This window comes from Uranotaenia lowii, chromosome 1, assembly GCF_029784155.1.
Source record: "Uranotaenia lowii strain MFRU-FL chromosome 1, ASM2978415v1, whole genome shotgun sequence".
Classification (NCBI taxonomy): Eukaryota; Metazoa; Arthropoda; class Insecta; order Diptera; family Culicidae; genus Uranotaenia; species Uranotaenia lowii.
In genome coordinates, this window is record NC_073691.1 from 52,915,439 (window position 1) to 52,936,739 (window position 21,301).

At 38.2% G+C, this 21,301-nt stretch overlaps 1 protein-coding gene across 2 annotated transcripts in view; it reads left to right on the forward strand.

Annotated features, from left to right (window-relative positions):
• Nucleotides 1-21,301, forward strand: part of LOC129754630 (ER membrane protein complex subunit 8/9 homolog) — a 41,378-nt gene that overhangs the window by 19,581 nt on the left and 496 nt on the right. The window contains exons 1-2 of one of the 2 annotated variants that reach the window (XM_055750803.1): nucleotides 5,660-5,780; nucleotides 5,846-6,214. In XM_055750803.1, the coding sequence (XP_055606778.1) occupies nucleotides 5,867-6,214 (348 nt within the window). In that variant the 5' untranslated portion in view covers nucleotides 5,660-5,780; nucleotides 5,846-5,866. Of the gene's footprint in view, nucleotides 1-5,659; nucleotides 5,781-5,845; nucleotides 6,215-21,301 lie in introns of those variants that run through there. The other variant, XM_055750794.1, reaches the window with a different exon arrangement.

Here is a 21,301-nt window from a genome sequence, read left to right on the forward strand (position 1 = left end):
GTAAAGTTTCAAGGAAAAAAAGCGAACAGTGAGAGGGCCTAGAGAATTGAGTGAATTTTTTTTTATTGTTAAAATTTTATAAATAACTAGCTGACCCGGTGTGCTTTACTACACCTTCCAGAAGTTATTGAAATTTTTGGTATTTAGTTATTAACTTTTCATTTATTTGCACAAAATTTTAAAATTCAATTTCAAAATTGTAGAAATGTTTTTTTTAAAGAAAATGCATCTTTTTATTTTGAAATCTTTATTAATTTTTTTTATTCCGTGTTTTGATCCTTTTCATGACTCTGGATTTCTTTGCTTCATAAGTTTATAGCTTATGCCAAAATATTTTTTTTGTATATGAAATCTTCGTTGTCCCTTTATAATGTGCAGAGGGTTTCAAACTATTACAGAAACATTTTTTTAACAACATTTTTTTTACCTATTCGTTCTCGAACTGTTATAAAAATTGTTAGAGTGACCATTTCCCCCATTCCTTTATCCCTAATGAATGGAAGGGAAGTCTTATATCACCCGAAAAACACTTCTTGTATACAAATACAATCCCATGTCATATACGGCTCCATTTTCGATAAGTTCTCGAGTTATTCAAAAAATGGGTGACCCTCTCCCCACTTTATATCTCCCCTTTGGCAAGAGAAGGGTGTCTCAACCCATCGAAGAAACATTTCCCGTACACAAATATGCTCTATGCATACAAATTTGATTCCATTTTTTCGATTAGTTATCGAAATATTAAAAAAAAGTGTATGAGAGACCCTCTTCCCACTTTTTATCGTTCCACTGAATGAAGGGAAAGGTTGCTAAACCACAGGAAAAAACATTTCTTGTGCTCGAATACTCTCTCATTCGAAAATAGGTTTCTTTGCTTTATTAGTTGTCGAGTAATGCTATAAAATTTGTATCAAAGCCCCTTTTCCTACCTATCCCCTACCTGGAAGGAGTGGATCGTTCCATTTGTAAGAAAATTTCTTGGTTTATGCAAAACAATCGTATGTGAGCTTCAGTCTTTCCTAACTGTTTCCCCATTTGAAGGAGAAAGAAGTCTGAAATAAGCAAATAACTATTTTACGTTTCCAAATGGTTACCTATGCCAAAATTATTTCCATAAGCACTATTAGTTCTAGAATTCTGCGAAAATTTGTCAAGGAGCCACCCTCTCTCCTTCCTATCACCCCACTGGAAGGAGGCAGTAGTACCAAATATTCACAAAAACATTCCTTTTGTTCAAATATCCTCCCAAGCCAAATTTCGGTCTATTTGCTGGGTAAGTTCCCGAGTGGCGTAAAAAATTGTAAGGAAGCACCCTCCTCCCTTATGATTTTCCAACTGGAAGAACGGAGGGTTCTCAAAATATCATAGAAACATTCATTGTTACCAAATATTTTCCAATGCCAAATTTGGTTTAATTTGCTTGATTAGTTTTCCAGTAATTCTGAAAATTGTAACGAAGGCCCCTCCCCACTTTCTATCTCCTCACTGGATGGGGGGAGGGGTACTAAATATTCATAGAACTATTTATCGTTCCCAAATACCCTTCCAAGTCAAATTTGGATTCATTTGCTTGAATAGTTTTCAAGTTATGCAATAAAAAAGGGTTTAGCCCCCCCCCCCCCCTTCTTCATGTATCTCCACTGGAAGGAGGGAGGGGTATGAAATAATCATAGAACCATTTCTCGTATTCCATTCCCCTTCCATGCCAAATTTAGTTCCATTAGCTTGATTATTTCTCCCGTTATTTGAAAAATTGTAAGGTAGCCCCCCTCCCCCCTTCCTATCACCCCACTGAGAAGAGGAAGGGGTACCTAATATTCATTGAAATATTCCCCGTTCCCACATACCACCTCATGCCAAACTTGATACCATTTACTTGATTGGTTCTCGAGTTATGCAAAAAATTGTCTTTTGTTTGGGAGGCCCCTCCCCCCTTTCATGAGAGAGGGAGGGGTCTCAAACCATAATAGGAACCTTCCCCGGCCTCCAATACCCCCACCTGCCAAGTTTCATGCAAATCGGTTCAGTAGTTTCCGAGTCTATAGGGAACAGACAGACAGACAGACAGACAGACAGACAGACAGACAGACAGACAGACAGACAGACAGACAGACAGACAGACAGACAGACAGAAATTCATTTATATATATATAGATGTTTAAAAATTTAGCCCCTTAATTTATACAGCCTCATTGTGCATCTTTCGATTTAAATTGTTGTTCGGCCTTAACGCACGAACTGCCTTAGTTTGTCAATTACTACCATTTGTAAATATTACGAAGGTGTTTTGTATTCGTTGTGATCAAGAAAACTCGTTAAAACCGTCAAAATAGAGACTGATCAATGTTACCCCAAAGTATCAAATTCTTATCAGAGACGAAATCGATTTTAAATCAAATTTAACGTAGTCTAATAAACTTCTGCAATCATGTTTTACGTTCATAGGAGTCCAGTACTGGTTTTTAAAATATGAAACATGCAACATATTTTATTCATGCAAACAATGAAAATATCGAAAATTTCAACATAGAATACAGACCCAGATTTTGTTCTAAGTAATCAAATAAATTTAGGCGTTACAGTATCTGTAAACGCCTAAATTTATGTAACCTCTTATGTTTATCCCGAAAGATGATTCATCCCTCTAAAATCTCTTTTGTGCTGCATTCTAATTACATCGCTCAAGTAGTGTATAGAAAATATACTGACTGTTTTGTTACTGTTTTCATATTTTTTTTTTTTTAGGTTTTATTTTTGACACTTTACCAGCATAATGGCATTCGTGTCTAACTGTTTTCATATGTTTGACCAAACCAACAGGTATTTCTGTCAAAACTGAGTTGTTGAATGTTTGGTTTAGTTTTTTTGTAAAATCTTCAGAACTATTGATAAACCTTTCTCGGAAGGATACATTTGCAAGTCCATTCGAAAAGGCGATCTATTATTCGCTGGAATTTTAGAACACATTATCGATAAAGCAGATCAATTCAAGTGCTGGCACTTCGGAGCAGGACTGCCAACCAATTTAATTTCTACGAAACCTTTTTATGCTTTCAATTACAAAAAAAGATAACATTCTAAATCAGAATTATTATGTCAATTAAATGATTTTCCATCTACCTGCTGATTTTAATCTTATAAAGTTTTCAAACTTATTTTTATTCTTGATAGAAACACTACTACTACTTTATTTGCATTCAGTACTCACCACTTTCTGTTTTTCATTTACAATTTGAATGTATTATGAAACATGAAACAGTTCGAATATCTCGAGTTTATCATAAACGAATCGAAATTTTTTGAAGAGGGCTTTTGCAACATTCGTTACCTTGTTTTATTGAAATTATCTGATTATTTAGAGATCCCTGATCTAATCGGATTTTATGCCAATATCTTCAAGTTGATGCTTTGGTTTTTCTTAATGCTCAATAGATTTTCTGCTCGGTAAAGGCAGCCACACAATACCACGTCGGACGTCGCGTCGCGTCAGCTGTCAACGCCGTCGTCGAGTACTAAAACGCTGACGCGACGCACTCTACAATTTTTGCACCACAATATAGCGTCCCCTGACAAGGCTGACAGGGAAATATTGAGTCAAAACTCGGCAAACTCCAATATTTCATTCATTTTTGTTCTTATTACTGAAAAACGAGAACATATAAATCAAGCTAATATTTCCCGAATAGAACAGAACCATGGTATCACATTCAATATCCAATGAATTCAAATGTGACCACGTACTTCATGGTTAAAAGTACATCCCAGCGTGAATAATTTAAGAATTTTAAACATTCCAAGTTTTGCGTGTACGGATAATTTGACGGCCGCGGTACTGTTTATTTTCCTCTCCACAATCGTCGGTCGGTAGTTTTTAGAAAAATTAATTCTAAGTGTTCTGAGGTGGACCCAATGGTAAGTTAAAAGCGAAATTAACAAGAAGCAACATTGTTTAATCGTTTATTTTTATCAATTTTAGCATAAAACAATCATCATCATGCATTGCGCGCGTGTGGATGTCGATAGAGCGGCTACGGGAAGCCGGAAAGTGAGAGACGGATCCAGGAAATAGCTGCAATCAATAAGTGTGAGTGAAGTGTTATTTTTTGATTATTAAATAAATGTGAATAAATCAATCCGTTCCAATAAAATAAAACTGAAAATGATGACAAAACCAAAAATAAATGCAAAAACCCCACCATGAGCAAATATTTTGTTTACAGCGGTTTAACAATGTAAATCATCGGATTTTCATGGTTTTACTATGAAAAATTGGAAGCTGTTACAACCATGAACTTTATATTTTTGGGCTTCTCAATGTATGGAAAATCGCCATTTTTTTCATGGTCACGCTGCATAACAATACCCCTTTTTCATGGTTATTTTCGTCAAAACGATGAAATGTATGGTCAAAAACTATAAATTCCAATGTGCATTCACGGTATCTAGGACGATAATAATCATTGTGTAAACCATACAATGTATGGTTTGTGAACATGAAATTCATTGTTTTTTCATGGTTCAATTCTATTCGGGTTATAATAAATTCTTAATGATTTCATCATTATGTCAAATATATTAAAATCTTAAATATCACTTTCAATGAATTTTGAATGAAATTTGTATCATCGAAGAGATAAAATGACGATGATATGATTTTTGAATCTGTTTGTGTGCATCTTTGACGAAAAATATCAAAAACAAATAGTTCAAATCCTGCTGACGCGCTGAAATTTTGATTTTTTTCAAAACCAAAACGTCGACGCTGGAAAACGCTGCCGTTTAGAACAAGTTTTGCGTTTTAGTACAATGCCTTCACTGACGCGACGCACCATTGTGGTGACTCAAACGGAAAATGGCATCCTCAAAATTAAATGTCAACGCGACGCGACGACGGACACGATCTTCCTGAACACTAGCTGCGTTCAATCGTTAGTAAAAATCGGTTTCAACTGGTTTCTGTTAACTGATAGATGTTCAACGAGCCAATGTTTTGGTCGAAACTAGTCAGGTCGTTGTTCAATGGAGCAAGTTGAAACTAGTCGAAACCAATCCAGCTCGGCAGCAGGATTAGTTTCGACTTGGTAGAAATCGGTCGAAGTCAATTGGAAAGAGACAGGTGATCAACTGTCAATCCATTTCTACTTGTTTCGACCCGTTTCGACTAGAGTTGATTGAACAGACATACTATCTTCAACGAATCGGCTGTTTTATGCGGAATGCCTACTAGCCTACTACCAACTGCACCCGCCATACATACTGGACCATCTGCAACATACCCGGCAAGATCGCTCTAAGTGCTTCATCATTCCTCGTCACAGTACAACCATGAAGAGAAGTACACTAATCTATGGTGCGTCTTATTGGAACCACATCCCACTCTCGACTAAGGCGACGACCACCATGGCCTCATTCAAGAGGGCACTAGACAGGAGATAATTTTATTTTATTTTTAAATCATTAGTTACACATCCATTCCATTAAAGTGTCTTCCTTGACCTAGTCACTAAGTTATTTTGTAACTTGAAGGTTCCCGTAAATAAAAATCACAATTACAATTACAATTGTGTGGCCGCCTTAACGCTTGCCGACGTTTTCAATTGTCAATGTCAATGAAAATGATGCAAACCAAAAATTCATTCCATTATCCATTCAAAAAAAAATATTTTTTACAAAAAGTGGAGAATCTGGAAGCACGTTTAGACAGCCACCCACTGACAGCACAGTAGGAGAAACGTCAACGCGGACGAAAATCATCACATTATTTTCAAAACATTGCATTAGTGAGACCGATTTGTGCCCCAGTTTAATTTTGATTAATTTAATTTAATTAATTCTCGTGTTCCAGCATCCTCCCGAGTGCGCCACCATGTCCGAGGTAAATTTCTCTGCCCGTGCCTACTGCAAAATAATGCTACATGCGGCCAAATATCCGCATCTGGCCGTGAATGGGTTGCTTCTGGGCGCCGGAAAAGGAACTAACCAACAGAAGGAGGTGGTGGATGCGATTCCGCTGTTCCACCAGTGTTTGCACGTTACTCCGATGGCCGAGATTGCGCTGATCCAGGTCGAGGCACGGGCCGCCCAGCAGGGACTGCACATCATGGGTTACTATGCGGCAGCGGAGAATTTCTACGACAACCAGGTGGAGCGGGCTCCGGGGGCCCGGATTGCGGACAAAATTGCCGAGAACGTTAGCGGGGCCGTCTTCGCCGTGGTAAGTAGAATTTCATTCGCTACAATAATGTGTGATTAGCTTAAATCTTAAAAAAGTAATGTTGAATTCTGATTTCTTTCTTACTATTTTTTTTAAATTAAATAGTAAAATTTATGAAATATCCATACGTCAGGGCCGTAGGAAGACCCGACTCATGGGGGGGGTTTTGGTGACTGATTTGTACCTTTTATTTTTTGCCCAACAAGCACAAATTTTGTTTGTTACCATATATGATTATTCATTTTTAAGCACTATGAAATTGATAGTTTTCTTATTAAATCGTAACTTTAAAAAATGGGTCCTAAACCTAAAAGGAGAGCAAAACTCGCTTTCATCGATGGGTAAAATCTTTTAATTTGTTTTATAGTCGTGTAGATCAAACATAGTTAATTTGGTCATAAAATAAGCTTATGGGGAAAGTCTTCCTTTTAAATTGGGTATTTAAAAAAAAACTTAGCTCAATCTTCCAAACTAGTTTGCTAATTTAAAGATTTTGACCTTTGATGAAACTATATCAAATTTTGAAAAAAAAAAAATAACTGATGGTAATCATCCGATTTTCGTATCGAATTTTCTTGATGGAAACTTGAACCAAATTAATAATTTTAGTATGAAATTTGGCTTTAAAAACCTGCAATATTAACACATTGCGGACCAAATACGAGATCTCGTTTTTTCCGCTTGCTGCTTGTATGCTTGTATGTATTAAAAGCATAATTTAAACGTTTTGAATCTAAGAATGAAACCTCATTCTACAAAATTTAACATATTAATTAGCAAAATGTTGGTGTCCTTAATGTGTGAATAGTGTTAAACAATACTCTGGGAAAATAAAGAATTTGGTGCAGATTTTTTTGGCGTTAACAGCAAATGTTTGTCATAAGGAATCAATTCTATATTAAAAATCCTGTGGATGATTTTTTTTTAAATAAAATTTAGGTTTTTCGAATAAAACAATGAACTCAAATTCTACCTCTTATTTGTGATTTTCAATTAAATTGTGTTTACAAACAAATTTTGTTTAAAAACGAAATTTGGAAATTGAATTGACAAGAAATCTTAACACACTAAGAACCAGGATGAAATCTATTGCGAGAAACACCAAAATTCGGCATTTTATATCTCAGAAATCGCTGGACGAATTTTTTCAAATTTAAAATTTTGAAGTTACGGCTAATGTTGTGTTCAATTTTGTCGTATAAAAATTAACATTCAATTTCAGTTCATTTGAGTTATATTTCGAAGTGTAGCACACTGTTGGCATACGAAAAAAACGAGATATCTCGTATCGGGTCCGCAATTAAGTTCATGATCTCTTGAATTCCTCAACAATTTATGTTGATTGTGAAATTTATTTATAAGTTGAAACTTTTTCAAAGTTAAAACTTTTGCCTTCTGAATATGAATTCAAAACCTGAAATTAAAAATTTCTTTTTGGAAAGATTTCTGAAATGTACAAAAAATGCGATTTCCGAATCTTGTTCCAGATCAGAATATCATGAGCAAAATATCAGAGCACTCATTTATGAATCTATAATTTAAATTCTTTAGTTCAGGTTTAATCTTAATTCACTAGGTATTTAAATTATTTATTTTCAATCTGTATTGTGAACCAGAATTTAAATATGAATTTACAAAGATCTCCGTACCCTATGCTGTAATGGGTCACGGCGACGGCGTGCATTACTGTGTTTATGGAAGTTGACGGTTTGGAAACAGACTCTATACTAACATAAACCTGAAAGGGCGGTTGCACGTAGCCTTATTCGATATGAGATCATAGAAAGTAAATTAAATGGTGCTTCAATATCGTATACTTTTTCTTTGATGATCCATGTTGATAAGGTGAATGGGAGTTGAAACACTTGCCCTCCCTTCCGTTGGACAACAACAGCATTGCGCAGTGGAAATATCACAATTAGCAGTTTAAATGTTGATATTTCCACTTTTCCACCATGCGCAAGTTAGATTAGAATAGACAGTATTGTAAATGAATGATAACTGCCAAAATTAGAAAGGCAATTTAATTGTACAAGAATTAGTGGATGAAGATGTTAACAATTGGTTAACACATGGTTAGGTATTCAATGGTCAATGTGCTACTAGGCAAGGTAAAGTAACAGTATTCTTCTCCCCAATGCTCTAGTAAGTGTGCATTTGCGGTTTATGAATTTCGAAGGCTTATTCTTAAATCAAGCATTTTACAAGAACTAGAGGCTAATTGAATCAAGATGCTGTTTAGACAGTTTCCTGTCAAGAATATTTCCTTTTCGTTTCAATACTTTTTGATAGATTTGTCAGTTTTTTGGTTAAGTGTGAAATTGAAATAATGAAGTAAAAGATAGATGATAGTCCAGGAAAATAATATTGGAGATTTATAAATAAGAGTGTAATTTATTTCATCAGGAACAGATTGAGGAAACTTGCTCTAAGAAGTTGTTAAGCGTTCGAAATTTTAGAAGAATAGCATTGTCATTAGCAGTATGGTCCGATTATTAATTCAATCATGCTATTTATTTTATTGTTTGTATAACGTAAAATTAATACAAAAGTTGGGGGGTAGACAATTAAAAATTCTGTTTTATGGTATCCAAGTTGTTAATATAATTACAGAGCAGCCGCGTATTTATTTTGAATTCCTAAGGAATCACACCTTGGGAAACATCTTTAATTACCCAATCCATCTGAATCTAGTTCTTTCTTGTTTTATTACTTTTTTTTTGTAGTTCCATCTATAGCTCGATTAGGTTTGAAATTCAAATAAGGATGTAGAAGATCGAAGGTATGATTTTGATAAACAAGAACCTTCTCGTCCAGGAAAATAATATCGGGGTTTTAAAAATTGACATTTATTTTAACCAAACCAAAGATCAAGGAAGGTTGTTTTGAAAAGTTGTTCAAAATTAGCAATGAGGTTTTAGAAGAACAGAATCGCCATTTGCATTATGGTTTATATCCTGTTGTTTTGATAAGTCAATGATAGTAAAAAAAATATTGATCATGTAATTCATAATTGTATCTCTATTTAATTTTTTTGATTTTCCAAAAAATTTGGTACAATTAATATTTGTGTTAAGCGAAATTTTATAATTGCAGCATTGAGAGATAGCTTCTTATCTAGATGTTTTGTTCTGAATACGGGAAATATGTTTTATTAGTCAATCTATATCTCGAGTAAAAACGATCTTAAATCAAAGTTTTTGAATCGAGTAAGGTTAGGTGACAGGTAGGGATAACTCAACTACGGTAAGATAGTGAACCCTTCTGACAATGATATCGAGACGTTAGCATATGATAACTTTTGCTACCATACTGTCACTGCTCGGTTGAATTGGAGGTTGGGTTAACTCGAAGCTCATGTAGGGCCCAATTGTCCCAGTCCGTCGAGCACTATCTTAACGCTTCCCTAAACTGGTGCTTCAGAACCCTCGGGCTCTGTTGCCGCTATCCTACTCTAAGCTATTCTACTCTCATGTAAATTTTCCTCTTCTGTCCCCCGATCTGTTTTTCCTTTCCGGGTCAGCCAGGTAGCTCATAAACCCATACAAAAAAAAAAAAAAAAAAAGAATTTACAAAGATCTCAATCTTTAATTTTCAATTTTTCATTACCAATTAGAAGCTATAAATTTTTAAATTTTGTGTAAGAATTAAGTTAAGGAACTCAAATTTGATCAAGAAAAAATCAAGAATCCTGAAATGGATACAGAATCCATACAAAAATCGGAATACAATTTTGGTTATGGGCTTGTGATATAGCTCAGTTGGCAAGTCTGTTGTCTCCTGAGCCGATGTCTGCGAGTTCAAGCCCAAGAGTAAACATCGAATACAGTTGTACCGGATAGTTTTTCAATAACGATCCGCCAACTGCAACGTTGATAAAGTCGCGAATGCCATAAAGATGGTAAAACGACTATAATCGAAACAAAAAAAAAAAAAAAAATTTTGGTTATGAGAATTATGGAATTGGGACCTCCGAAATGGGTTTAATTTAATTCAAAATTTATTATCAGACTTGAATTTCGATGAAGAAGTGAGAAAATTTTGAAAAGTGTAGCAGCATTTTGGATTTTGGTTGGAATTTTGAGATCTTGGCCTTAGTTTTTAGTCTAGATTGTTACTCTTGGTTCACCTTACTCTATTATCATAATTGGGTTCTGAATTTATAATTTTGAGTGTAGAGTATAATACCTCGCGTGCTATTTTGGATCCTCATGGGGGGGGTTTAACCCCCAAAACCCCCCCCCCCCGTTCCTACGGCCATGCCATACGTTATGCTTGTTAGAAAAGCTATACAACTACCAAAAACTTAAAGTTTCAGTTAAACATCTCAAATATATCCGTGTATCTTTCACTGTCAGTAGTCGTGCTGAAGAATGCTGACAAATATCGCCTTTTACTTTGATTGTCGTTTATTTAAGATTTTTTTGGATAAGTATGTAAGAAAGATTAAAAAATCGAGAAAAGTCAACCTAGCCACGATTTTATTGCTAAACATTTCCGGATTGTACCGGGTTAATTTTCCGTTGGCCGAATACATTGGTACATCTGTAGTCCTGACCTGATGTAAAAATGAACTGAAATAAAAAAAAACTATCATTCTATGGGTCGAGCTTACACAAAAAAAAAAACACTAAATTCAAATAGCCATTATTTTGCCTTCCTAAGATCTAGGTAATGATGATTTATGAATCTTGTAGAAATGTTACAAATCACTTTTTCGAGATCTTTTCATACAAGCTTTGTCATTTTTGCTAAACCTAATGAACCAATCTGACTTGACTATTTTTTGCTGACTTTGAACTTTAATTTATAAGGGTTACATTAATCGTCATCTAAATGACTAAGCTTTTATAAAAGCATTATTCGTGTTTTTGTAACGAGTTTTCCATCAAAATTTCAATAAATTGCGTATTTTTCTAAACAAAAATATGACTCTTGAGTGGAACTTCTAGCTTCCAAAATCTACCGCTAGGTGCGCTGCCTTATGCCGGATGTCTCACACGCAGTTTTTACCCCTGAATGTATGCAGAACCTTTGTATTTTTCTTATTCCATCAGCTTTGGGGGACAGAAAAGATGAAAAATTAAGTTCGAATACAACCAAAAGTTACTGTAATTGGTGTCACAGCGTACCAAATCAGGCACACAAAAAGTTTGATTTTTTTTTCCGAGGATAAAAGATATTTTTTTGATTCTTTCTTTCAGAAGGAAGACGGGAAGAAAGAGGAAGGCTTTTATAGATATCTTTGGTTTAAGGCATATTATTGTATAATGACTTTCCCTTTACCTTCAAAAGCAGTTCGAGGCAATATGACCCAAAACGCGCACGTTCAATTCTACTAAAGAATTTAGTTTTTGAGGAAAAGAAAATTACTAAAACTCGAGTTTAGAGAATAGATTCTTTGCAAAATAAGAAACATCGAATCAAAGTCAAAACTGGATACCTTTTTTGAAGTAAGAAATAAATTGGAACGAATACTTTGCGAACAACTTTGAAAGGTTAAGTTTTTGAATTTGAAAATCTTGTAGATGGGATTTAATTAAAGTTTTCACAGTTCGACAAAAAAAGGATTGAGAGCTATCATGTTGACAGTACAACATCATGGGATGAATCATCCAATAGGATGAAAATCCCTGGAAAAAAGACAGTACAAAATGGTTCCGTTCAAGATCATATCTCAGTTCCACTCAAGATCAGAATTCTTTCTTCAGTAAAATAGCTCTGAGCTATTGAGATGTCCTCTAAAATATTGGAAAGCAGAAACCAAGACCTATCCGCTGAATTAAAGAAATTTGTTTTTATATATCCCACTAGCTGACCCGGTGTGCTTTGCTACACCTTCAAAAATTTTTGAAACTTGTGGTACCTAGTTATTTAACTTGTTATTTATTTGCACAAAATTTTAAGTTCAATTTCAATATCATTAATTTTTTTTTCAAAATGAATTTGCAAATTTTTTTATTTTGAAATCTTAATTATTTTTTTTAAATCCGTGTTTTAATCCTTTTTATGACTCTGAATTTCTTTGCTTAAAAAGTTTATAACTTATGCCAAAATATTTTTTTTATAAATATGAAACTTTGTCAAACTATCATGTGAGCATTTTCAGTAACAAAATAACATCATGGGACATTTATTTTACCTTTTCGTTCTCGAATTATCATACGAATTACCCCCATTCCTATATCCCTAATTGAAAGAAGGTGGGTCTCATAACATCAGAAAAACACTTCTTGTATACAAATACGATCCCACGTCATATATGGCCCCATTCTCGATAAGTTCTCGAGTTATTCAAAAAATTGGTGTCCCTCTCCCTACTGTATATCTCCCCTCTGGCAAGAGAAGGGGTTTTCAAACCATCGAAGAAACATTGCTTGTACACAAATTTGCTCCCATAATAATTTAATTCTATTTTCTCGATAAGTTTTAGAAATATTAAACAAATTTTATCAATGCCCTCTTTTCCTTCTATATCGTTCCACTGATTTGTGGTAGTGATGCTAAACTACCGGAAAAAACATATCTTGAGCTCGAATACCCTCTCATGCCAAATTTGGTTTCGATTGATTTATAAGTTGTCGAGTTATGCTATAAAATTTGTATCGGAGCCGCTCTTCCTACCTATCCCCTACCTGGAAGAACAGGATCAAGATTGAACATTCCGTGTATTCAAATACACTCCTATGCCAAATTCTTCCCCAGTTGCTAAATTGAATGATTGTTCCATTTGTTAGATAAGTTTTTGGTTTATGCAAAACAATCATACATATATGAGCTTCCGTCTTCCCTAACTGCATTCTCAATTGAAGGAGAAAGAAGTCTCAAATAAGCTAATAACCATTTTACGTATTCATGCCAAAGCTTTCCCATGCCAAAGTTGTTTACATTTGCTTGATTAGTTCTCGAGTAATGCGAATAATTGTAAAGAAGACCCCCCCCCCTCCCCCTCTTCTTCATATCACCCCACTGGAAGGAGGCAGTAATACCAAATATTCACATAAACCTTCCCTGTGCTCAAATATCCTCTCAACCCAAATTTCATTCCATATGCTTAGTAAGTTCCCGAGGGATGTAAAAATTATATGGGAGGACCCTCCCCCCTTAAGATTTTCCGACTTGAAGGACGAAAGGTTCTCAAAATATCATAGAAACATTTATCGTAATCATATACATTCCCACGTCAAATTGGGTGCCATTTGCTTGATTATTTATCCAGTTATGCTAAAATTGTAACGAAGCCCCCTCCCCCCCTTTCTATATCCTCACTGGAAGGAGGGAGGGGTACCAAATATACATAGAACTGTTTATCTTACCCATATACCCTTCCTAGCCAAATTTGGTTTCATTTGCTCGAATAGTTTTCAAGCTATGCAATAAAAAGTGGTTAAAGGCCCCTCCCCCCTTCTTCCTGTATCTCCAATGGAAGGAGGGAGGGGTTTGAAATAATCATAGAACCATTTTTCGTATTCCACTACCCTCCTATGCCAAATTTTGTTCCATTAGCTTGATTAGTTTTCGAGTTATATGAAAAATTGTAAGGTAGCCCCCCTCCCCCCTTCCTATCATCCCACTGAGAAGAGGGAGGGGTACCAAATATTCATAGAAATATTCCTCGTTCCCAAATATCACCCCATGCCAAATTTGATACCATTTGCTTGATGGGTTCTCGAGTTATGCAAAAAATTGTCTTTTGTTTGGGAGGCCCCTCCCTCCCTTCATGAGAGAGGGAGGGGTCTCAAACCATAATAGGAACCTTCCCCTGCCTCCAATACCCCCACCTGCCAAGTTTCATGCAAATCGGTTCAGTAGTTTCCGAGTCTATAGGGAACAGACAGACAGACAGACAGACAGACAGACAGACAGACAGACAGACAGACAGAAATTCATTTTTATATATATAGATATTCATGCCGCATGATAACTGTTCCGAGATGTGTATCTTTCAGCAAAATAATTCCGTGATTTGGAAGGATGAATCACGAAGGCCTGTTCTGATCACCGAAAATAACTGGCTCGACTTCGTTATTTGCCCCATCCTGACCGTCTTCAGGAACTTTCTTAAGAACAGCCGTGTTCCGTAAATAAGTGTTTCCGTCTTTATCTCGAATCTATACCTGATTCCCTTTCCTTCTTATCACGACGAACCGGGTGGGAGCGAAAGTGGTTTGGAGTTTGTTTCCTGGTAACAGGTTCTGGACAATTACTGTATCGCCTTCCAGTATTCCAGACGGTTTTGCGTGACGGTGTTCATCCTCGCGCTCTTTCCCTCGATGTTTTATTAAGAGGTCCCTATCGCCAGCTTCTGAGTCCTTCGGTGGAGCTGTTTCGATGTTTTTCAGTGATGGTATTTTACTCCGTATGATCCTTGCCGGTGGTCGAATGAAGAGTAGGTACTCAAGAAGATTGTCCTTCCAGTCACGTTTAAGAGTCTGACCTATCTTCAGACGTTTTAGAAGAAAGCTATTTTGTCGTTCTACTTCCCCGTTTGACTGCGACCTTTACGGGGATATATAGTTAAAAACAAAATTTCTGGACCGATAATAACTTGAAAATTCCGTACTCACGAACTTTCTTCCATTATCGAGCGTGTTTGTTCTGGGATAACCCAAAAGCACAAAAATTGTCTCGAGCTGCTTGATGGTTTTCTCAGAAGTAATTTTCCTCATAATGCAAACTTCCTTATAATGGCTATAATAGTCCACGATGACCAACAAACATTCACCGGTGGGAAGGGGACCAAGAAAATCCATAGCTACGTCGATCCAAGGCTCATCTGGCATTACTCTACGCCTCATTGGTTCTGGCGCAGAAGGCCGACCAACCAAACGAAAACCTTGGTAACTTTTCACAAATGTTCTAGCATCTTTGCCACCAAACGCGTTCTCGAAGGCGTAATATCATCGCCGTTTCACCAGGATGCCCTTCATGGGCAAGCTGCAAGATTCTCTGTTGCAAACATTTCGGAATTACTAAACGAGATCCATGAACCACGATACCTTCGACGACATACATATCACCTCTGAAAGGTTTAAACTCTTTAATGTGAGAATTAACCGTATCATCCGACCAGTTATTTGATTCGATAGCCTCCTTCAGATATGTTAGCTGAGAGTCTCCAATAATTGCAGTTTTAATCTCACTAACATCAACAGCAACTGATTCGATAAGGGAGTTTTCGTAAATCAATTCATCTGAATCATCAACATCAGCTGATTCCTCAGAAATAGACAACCTTGAAAGTGCGTCCGCAATATTCTGTTTCCCTGACTTGTATATAACTTGAAATCGGAATGACTGCAACCTGAGTACCCAACGTTCTATCCGACCAGGAGGTTTTAATGTAGGTTTGAAAATTGCAGTTAAGGGTCTATGGTCTGTTTCCAACTCCCTTCCACGTAAATATAGTTGAAACTGCTCAACACCCCAAACAATTGCTAATGTCTCTTTTTCTGTCTGGCAATATCTACGTTCGGTTGAAGATAAACTTTTGCTTGCGTACGAAATCACAATAGGAACATTATCTGATTGGTTTTTAAACTGCAACAACACTGCTCCCAAACCCACTGAAGAAGCATCAGTAACTATCCTGGTGCGTCGTGTGTTATCGAAATACCCTTTTTTTTTTTTAGTTGGTAACCACAGGTGGTAAATCCCGGTTTACGGATTGTATTCTAAGGCACGGCGAGCCACCGCGTCCCCCCAGTTTGCTACTCTGGGTCCATGGGTACAATGGGAAGACTCATGATATACTTCGTGTATACCCCCTACTCCCTAAACTCCACCTGGGGCCGCAGACCTGGTTCCCACCTCGAACTGTTTAGTACACTATACTTCAATAGTGGGAGGTCTATTCGCGCTAATGCGCTCCAAGGCAATACTCATTAACGAGACCACTTTCAGCAAAACCTCTCATCCTTACGACTCGACGCCTGAACTCTCCTCTAACGACTTGAGAACCGACATCTCCTCGCAATGACTCGAGATTCCCATACAAACCTCTCCTCTTCGCGACTTGAGGCCTGATCGCTCCTCTAACGACTTGAGATCCGACCCCTCCTCGCATCGACTCGAGGTTTACCTCTCCTCTGCACGATTCAAGGCCCGATCTCTCCTCTAACGACTTGAAATCTGACCTCTCCTCGTAATGACTCGAGGTGACCACTTGTACCCCTCCTCTTGTTGGTAGGGGGCCTGATCCCTCCTCTTACGACTCGAGACCCGACCCCTTATCATAAAGACTCGGGGTTGACCACACAAACCTCTTCGCCTGAAGGTTTGAGACCTGACCTCTCCTCTAACGACTCGAAGCCCGACCTCTTATCTTCAGGGTTCGAAGTTTGCAACCTTGCCCGTCGTGTGCCAGATCGAGAGCAGCTTATCCTAGACTCGCGCCTGTCATGGCACACGCGCGGGACTTAACGCAACGACTCGGATGATTCCCGACGAAAACGTCATCCTACTCCGACTCGAATGGCTCACCCGGCGTCGAGAGCCACTCTACCCGTGGATATTCCCCGAACGTGGAATAACCCTTTCCCAACGATTTCCACTGCAAAGAAGGTCAAGTCTTATCCCCGCAGCTTCTGTCGTTGAGAACCGCTCTACTCGGATACTCCCCGAAGGTGGAGCATCCTACGCACGAACGCGGCGCACCCACGGCATCCGCTACGCAGAAGGTATTGTCTTATCTTTGTAACTTCAAACCGCGGGGTCGGACGCACTCTACTCGATAGCCCCCCGTCGATGGGGTCAGTCTACTCCGACCGTTGTCCGGTCTTCTTTATCCCCCTCGGCTGGCAACCCTGGGATTTTTGGCCCGCGGATTTTTCCTGCCCGTTGTGTGCCAGATCGAGAGCAGCTTATCCTAGACTCGCGCCTGTCACGGCACACATTCGGGACTTGGAACGCTACGACTCGGATGTTTCCCGACGGTGACGACATCCTACACCGACTCGAGAGGCTCGCCCGGCGTCGAGAGCCTCTCTACCCGTGGGTATCCCCCGACAGTGGTTAACCCTCTTCCCTTGAGATCTGCTACGAGGAAGGTAAAGTCTTATCCCCGCAGTTTCCCTCTTAGGAAGCGGCACTACTCGGATACCCCCCGACATTGGGGTATCCTACAAACGTTCGCGGCGCACCCCTGACCTCCGCTACGCAGAAGATGTTGCCTTATCTTTGTAGCTTCGATCAGGGGATCGGACGCACACTACTCAGATGCTCCCCGCCGATGGAGTCATCCTACACCGTTCGCGGACTGCCGTTGGTTCCAGCTCCTCTGCAGGGCAGTCATGATCCGGGTGAACCCATCGCTGACCGCATGGAACAGGTGAATTACACACATCATTCTTCAAATCTAAGAAAGCAGCATTGTGACTTTGGCGTCGTACACAAATTACGAAACGCATGTAGGGGGGAGAGGGGGGTTGAGTCTGCGTTACTTGCTGTTACATAGGGAGGAGGGGGGTACTCAGTTCAGTTACGTGACAAATTAATGAAAAAAAAAACATAAAGAAAAGAATTGTACACTCAGAAAAATACTATTATGTATGCCATAAGATTCTCTTATGAAGTGGCGCCATAAGAAAAATTAATGAAATTCATAAGATTGTCTTATGACGCGAATGAATTCTGAAGATGAACGCCTACTTCAATGAGAGGTTGTTGCTTTTCATAAGAGATTATTATGGAAACAGTAAATCACTTTCTAATAAGAAAAATTCTCGATATTTCATGCTGAAAACATTCACTTTATTGTTTGCCAAATTTGTTTAAAATTAAATCCTTCATGGTCACCATCAGCAGCGCATCAACAGACGGCTCCATCAAAGTTTTTTTTTGCCGCATCTAAATCTTCGACCTTTCGTTTTTGCCGATCAGCTTGCTGAAAAGTAAACAAATAATGTATTTTAGTTTACTAATATATTCAACGTTCACACCAAAAACATCAAATAGAACTTACCATTCCGGAGATAACAATAACATTTAACATTAAAGGAAAACTATAATAACTATGAACTGGCTATTGCTTCGTACTGTTAGATGATGAAAAAAAACTGATGCTATGAATGAATGTGTTCATCATTTTTTCACAATGCCGTTTCTTCTATTTTTCATAAGAACATCGTATGAAAATTGAAAGAATTTCATAAGACTCTTATGAAAAATTAGTTTGGACGCAAAAAAGTGGTTCATAAGATGTATCTTATGAAATTTATAATAAGATTTCCTCTGAGTGTAGTTTTCTTTTTTTTGGCGAGCAAATCTACGCACCCCTGGTTCGAAAACGTCAATGATGGTTAAGTATTTTGTAAATAAAGGTTGATTCATAAAATCCGCACTGCGCGAATGAAACGAAGTGAGCTTTGCTGTTATGTTTATTTTACTGTCACGTCATCGACTGCAGACTGCAACTGTTGGGCACTTTTATTTTTAAAATTGAATATGGGGGGGGGGGGGGGGGTATTTAGCGTTACGTAACTATAGAAGGGGGGTCATATCAAACGTTTCTTATTGTTACATAGGGGGGAGAGGGGGTCTAAATTCTAGATTATTTGCGTTACGTAATTTGTGTACGACGCCTTTCTAACCATACAAACTTCTGTCCCGTTAATAGAAGCTGACGAAGATCATATGTTTTGGTAGCCAGGTCCGAAATAAACCGACCAGCCCCCAAAAACTGCGAACTTCTTCTGCTGTTTTTGGGGCTCTGAAATTTTCAACTGCAGCAACTTTATCGTGTGCTGGTTTAATTCCTTGACCTGAAATGTGATGGCCGAGAAAAACTCTGAACTTACAAGGAACTTACTTCTTTAAATTAAGAACCACCCTACGTTCTTCTAAAGCTTTCAGAACGGAATCAAGGGCAACATCATGTTCATCGCGTGTTCTTGCGTAGATGAAGATATCGTCTTGATAGTTGAAAGAATTCTTGCAACCAGCTGAAATTTGTTCCATGATTCTTTGGAAATGTTCAGAAGCATTACAGATCCCAAATATTAGCCTCGTGTACCTGAACATACCAAGGTTGCGTGATAAAAGTGGTGATGTAACGACACGATTCATCAAGCTCCACCTGGTGATACGCATCTTTCACATCAAGGCGAGAAAACCAACAACAACCATTCCTCCTGGATAACATATACTTAGGTTAGATTAATTCATTGAAAAAGAAGAAGCCAAATTAACCCACCTGGATAACAGATCATCAAGGGTAGGGATCATATGGTATTCTCGTTAAATCGCCGTAATAGCTTTTCGCATGTCAATGCATAAACGCACATCAGCATTATCCTTCATTACTACTACACCCGGACGGGGTTCGCAACGTCGCCAATGTGATAAGCTCACAATCTTCGGAATGGTGAAGAATTAAATATTTCTTGAATGAGAGCTTGAATAGGAGTTTATTAATCGACTGTTTGGTTCGACTGACAAATTAATAAAACTTTCTATCGGCCCGACTGCTAAGATTAGCAACTAGTCCTAACTACCACATAACGTCCTGTATAAAATTTTAATTCTTCTAATCCATCTTAAAAAATTTCATAATCTTAAGATGTCCCTACCGTTCCCGTCCTTCTCCGGCATTTAGAAACAATTTCAAAAATGGCGTCATCGTCCTATGCTGTCACTCCGTTGATTTGTTGGGATGGATTGGTGGCCAGAAATGTGAGCCCTGGTTAATCGCATTCCACCTGCTGCGCCAACCTTCTATTTGATTGGTTGTACTAGGAACGTTATTCTTGATGCTCTCGTACACCGACTACAACTCTGGTGGGTAGGGTGGGATCTCCCTAACATTATCAAAAAAATTACGAAGCTCTTCAGGGCCGTCCTTTTGGAGGCTATCGAAGGCTTTCGGATTTTTTGGCGCAAGCGAAAAAGCCAAACCCATAGATTCTGCGGTCAGTCATGTAAGCCATAGCTATACCCTCCGCCACCATAAACTTCTACCAGTTTTGGGATAGGTGGAAATAACAGCCCTTGTGCTCCGCCTGAGGGAACTCGGATTTGCGGGCGTTTATCAGGGCTTTCTCATAACCCGTCAACATTAGGGAGGATTTAAATCCTGCAGGATTTTTGTGCATAAGCACAAAAACCTGCGGGAAGATTCTGTCGTGGTTTGGCGCACAGCTCTTATAAATCGTAAAAAGCTGGCTGAACATCCCCGGAACACTGTCAAATTTCCCATCCATGACGAGATACCTGGACTCTGACAGCCTTTTCAAGTCTCCATTTGTGTCGAGAATGAGAGCCCTTTGCTTTCCGAATCGCAGATCTTCAATCATAAACCTGTCGCTATCATCCGTGAATTTTAGGAGCCCCGGAACTACAAACTCATCCAGGCTGCCAGGTTCACGGATCTGAGTATCCGGCCGTCCTTTGCGGACATGCTGATTAATTTTGTGCATTCAACGATATCTGTTAATGCACATCGATCGGCGTTGTGGCGGATACTGTCCGCAGTCTCAAGCCTCGATATACCAGCTTGTCGTTTCCCTTGCTGCTGCTAATACTGTCCACAGAAAACTCCATTTCGGATGCATCAAACCCGTGAAATTCGGATTCTTCTTCCGATGATGCGAATTGTCGGTTCGAATTTTCCATTTTCTTGTTCCGACTCAAAAAGTAAGACGAATGATGAAAAAACAATTCCACGTGGTACGGATTTGCAAATATTAAGACTGTTCAATGAAGTTTGGTCGATATAGGTTGAAACAGGTTGAAATGGATTGACAGTTGATCACGCTGTCTTTTTTCAATTGACTTCGATTGATTTCTACCGGTTCGCAACAAATCCTTCTGCCAAGCAGGATCGGCTTTGACTCGTTTCGATCTGCTTCGACTCGGCTGGTCGTGTATAGCTGTCGCAATCAAAAGACAGGTATACGCGACTAACCGAGTCGAAACTCACAAAAAAACGGCATTTTTCGTCCCTGAAAAAGATCCACTATGGATCGAAACGTAAATCAACACGTCGTTTTAGCTAAAAACAAAACTTTAAGCCGAAAAACTCCCAAAAAACAGTGTTTCCAGTCGAATTCTTCTATCACAAAAATCTTGATACATAACAACAATGAAATC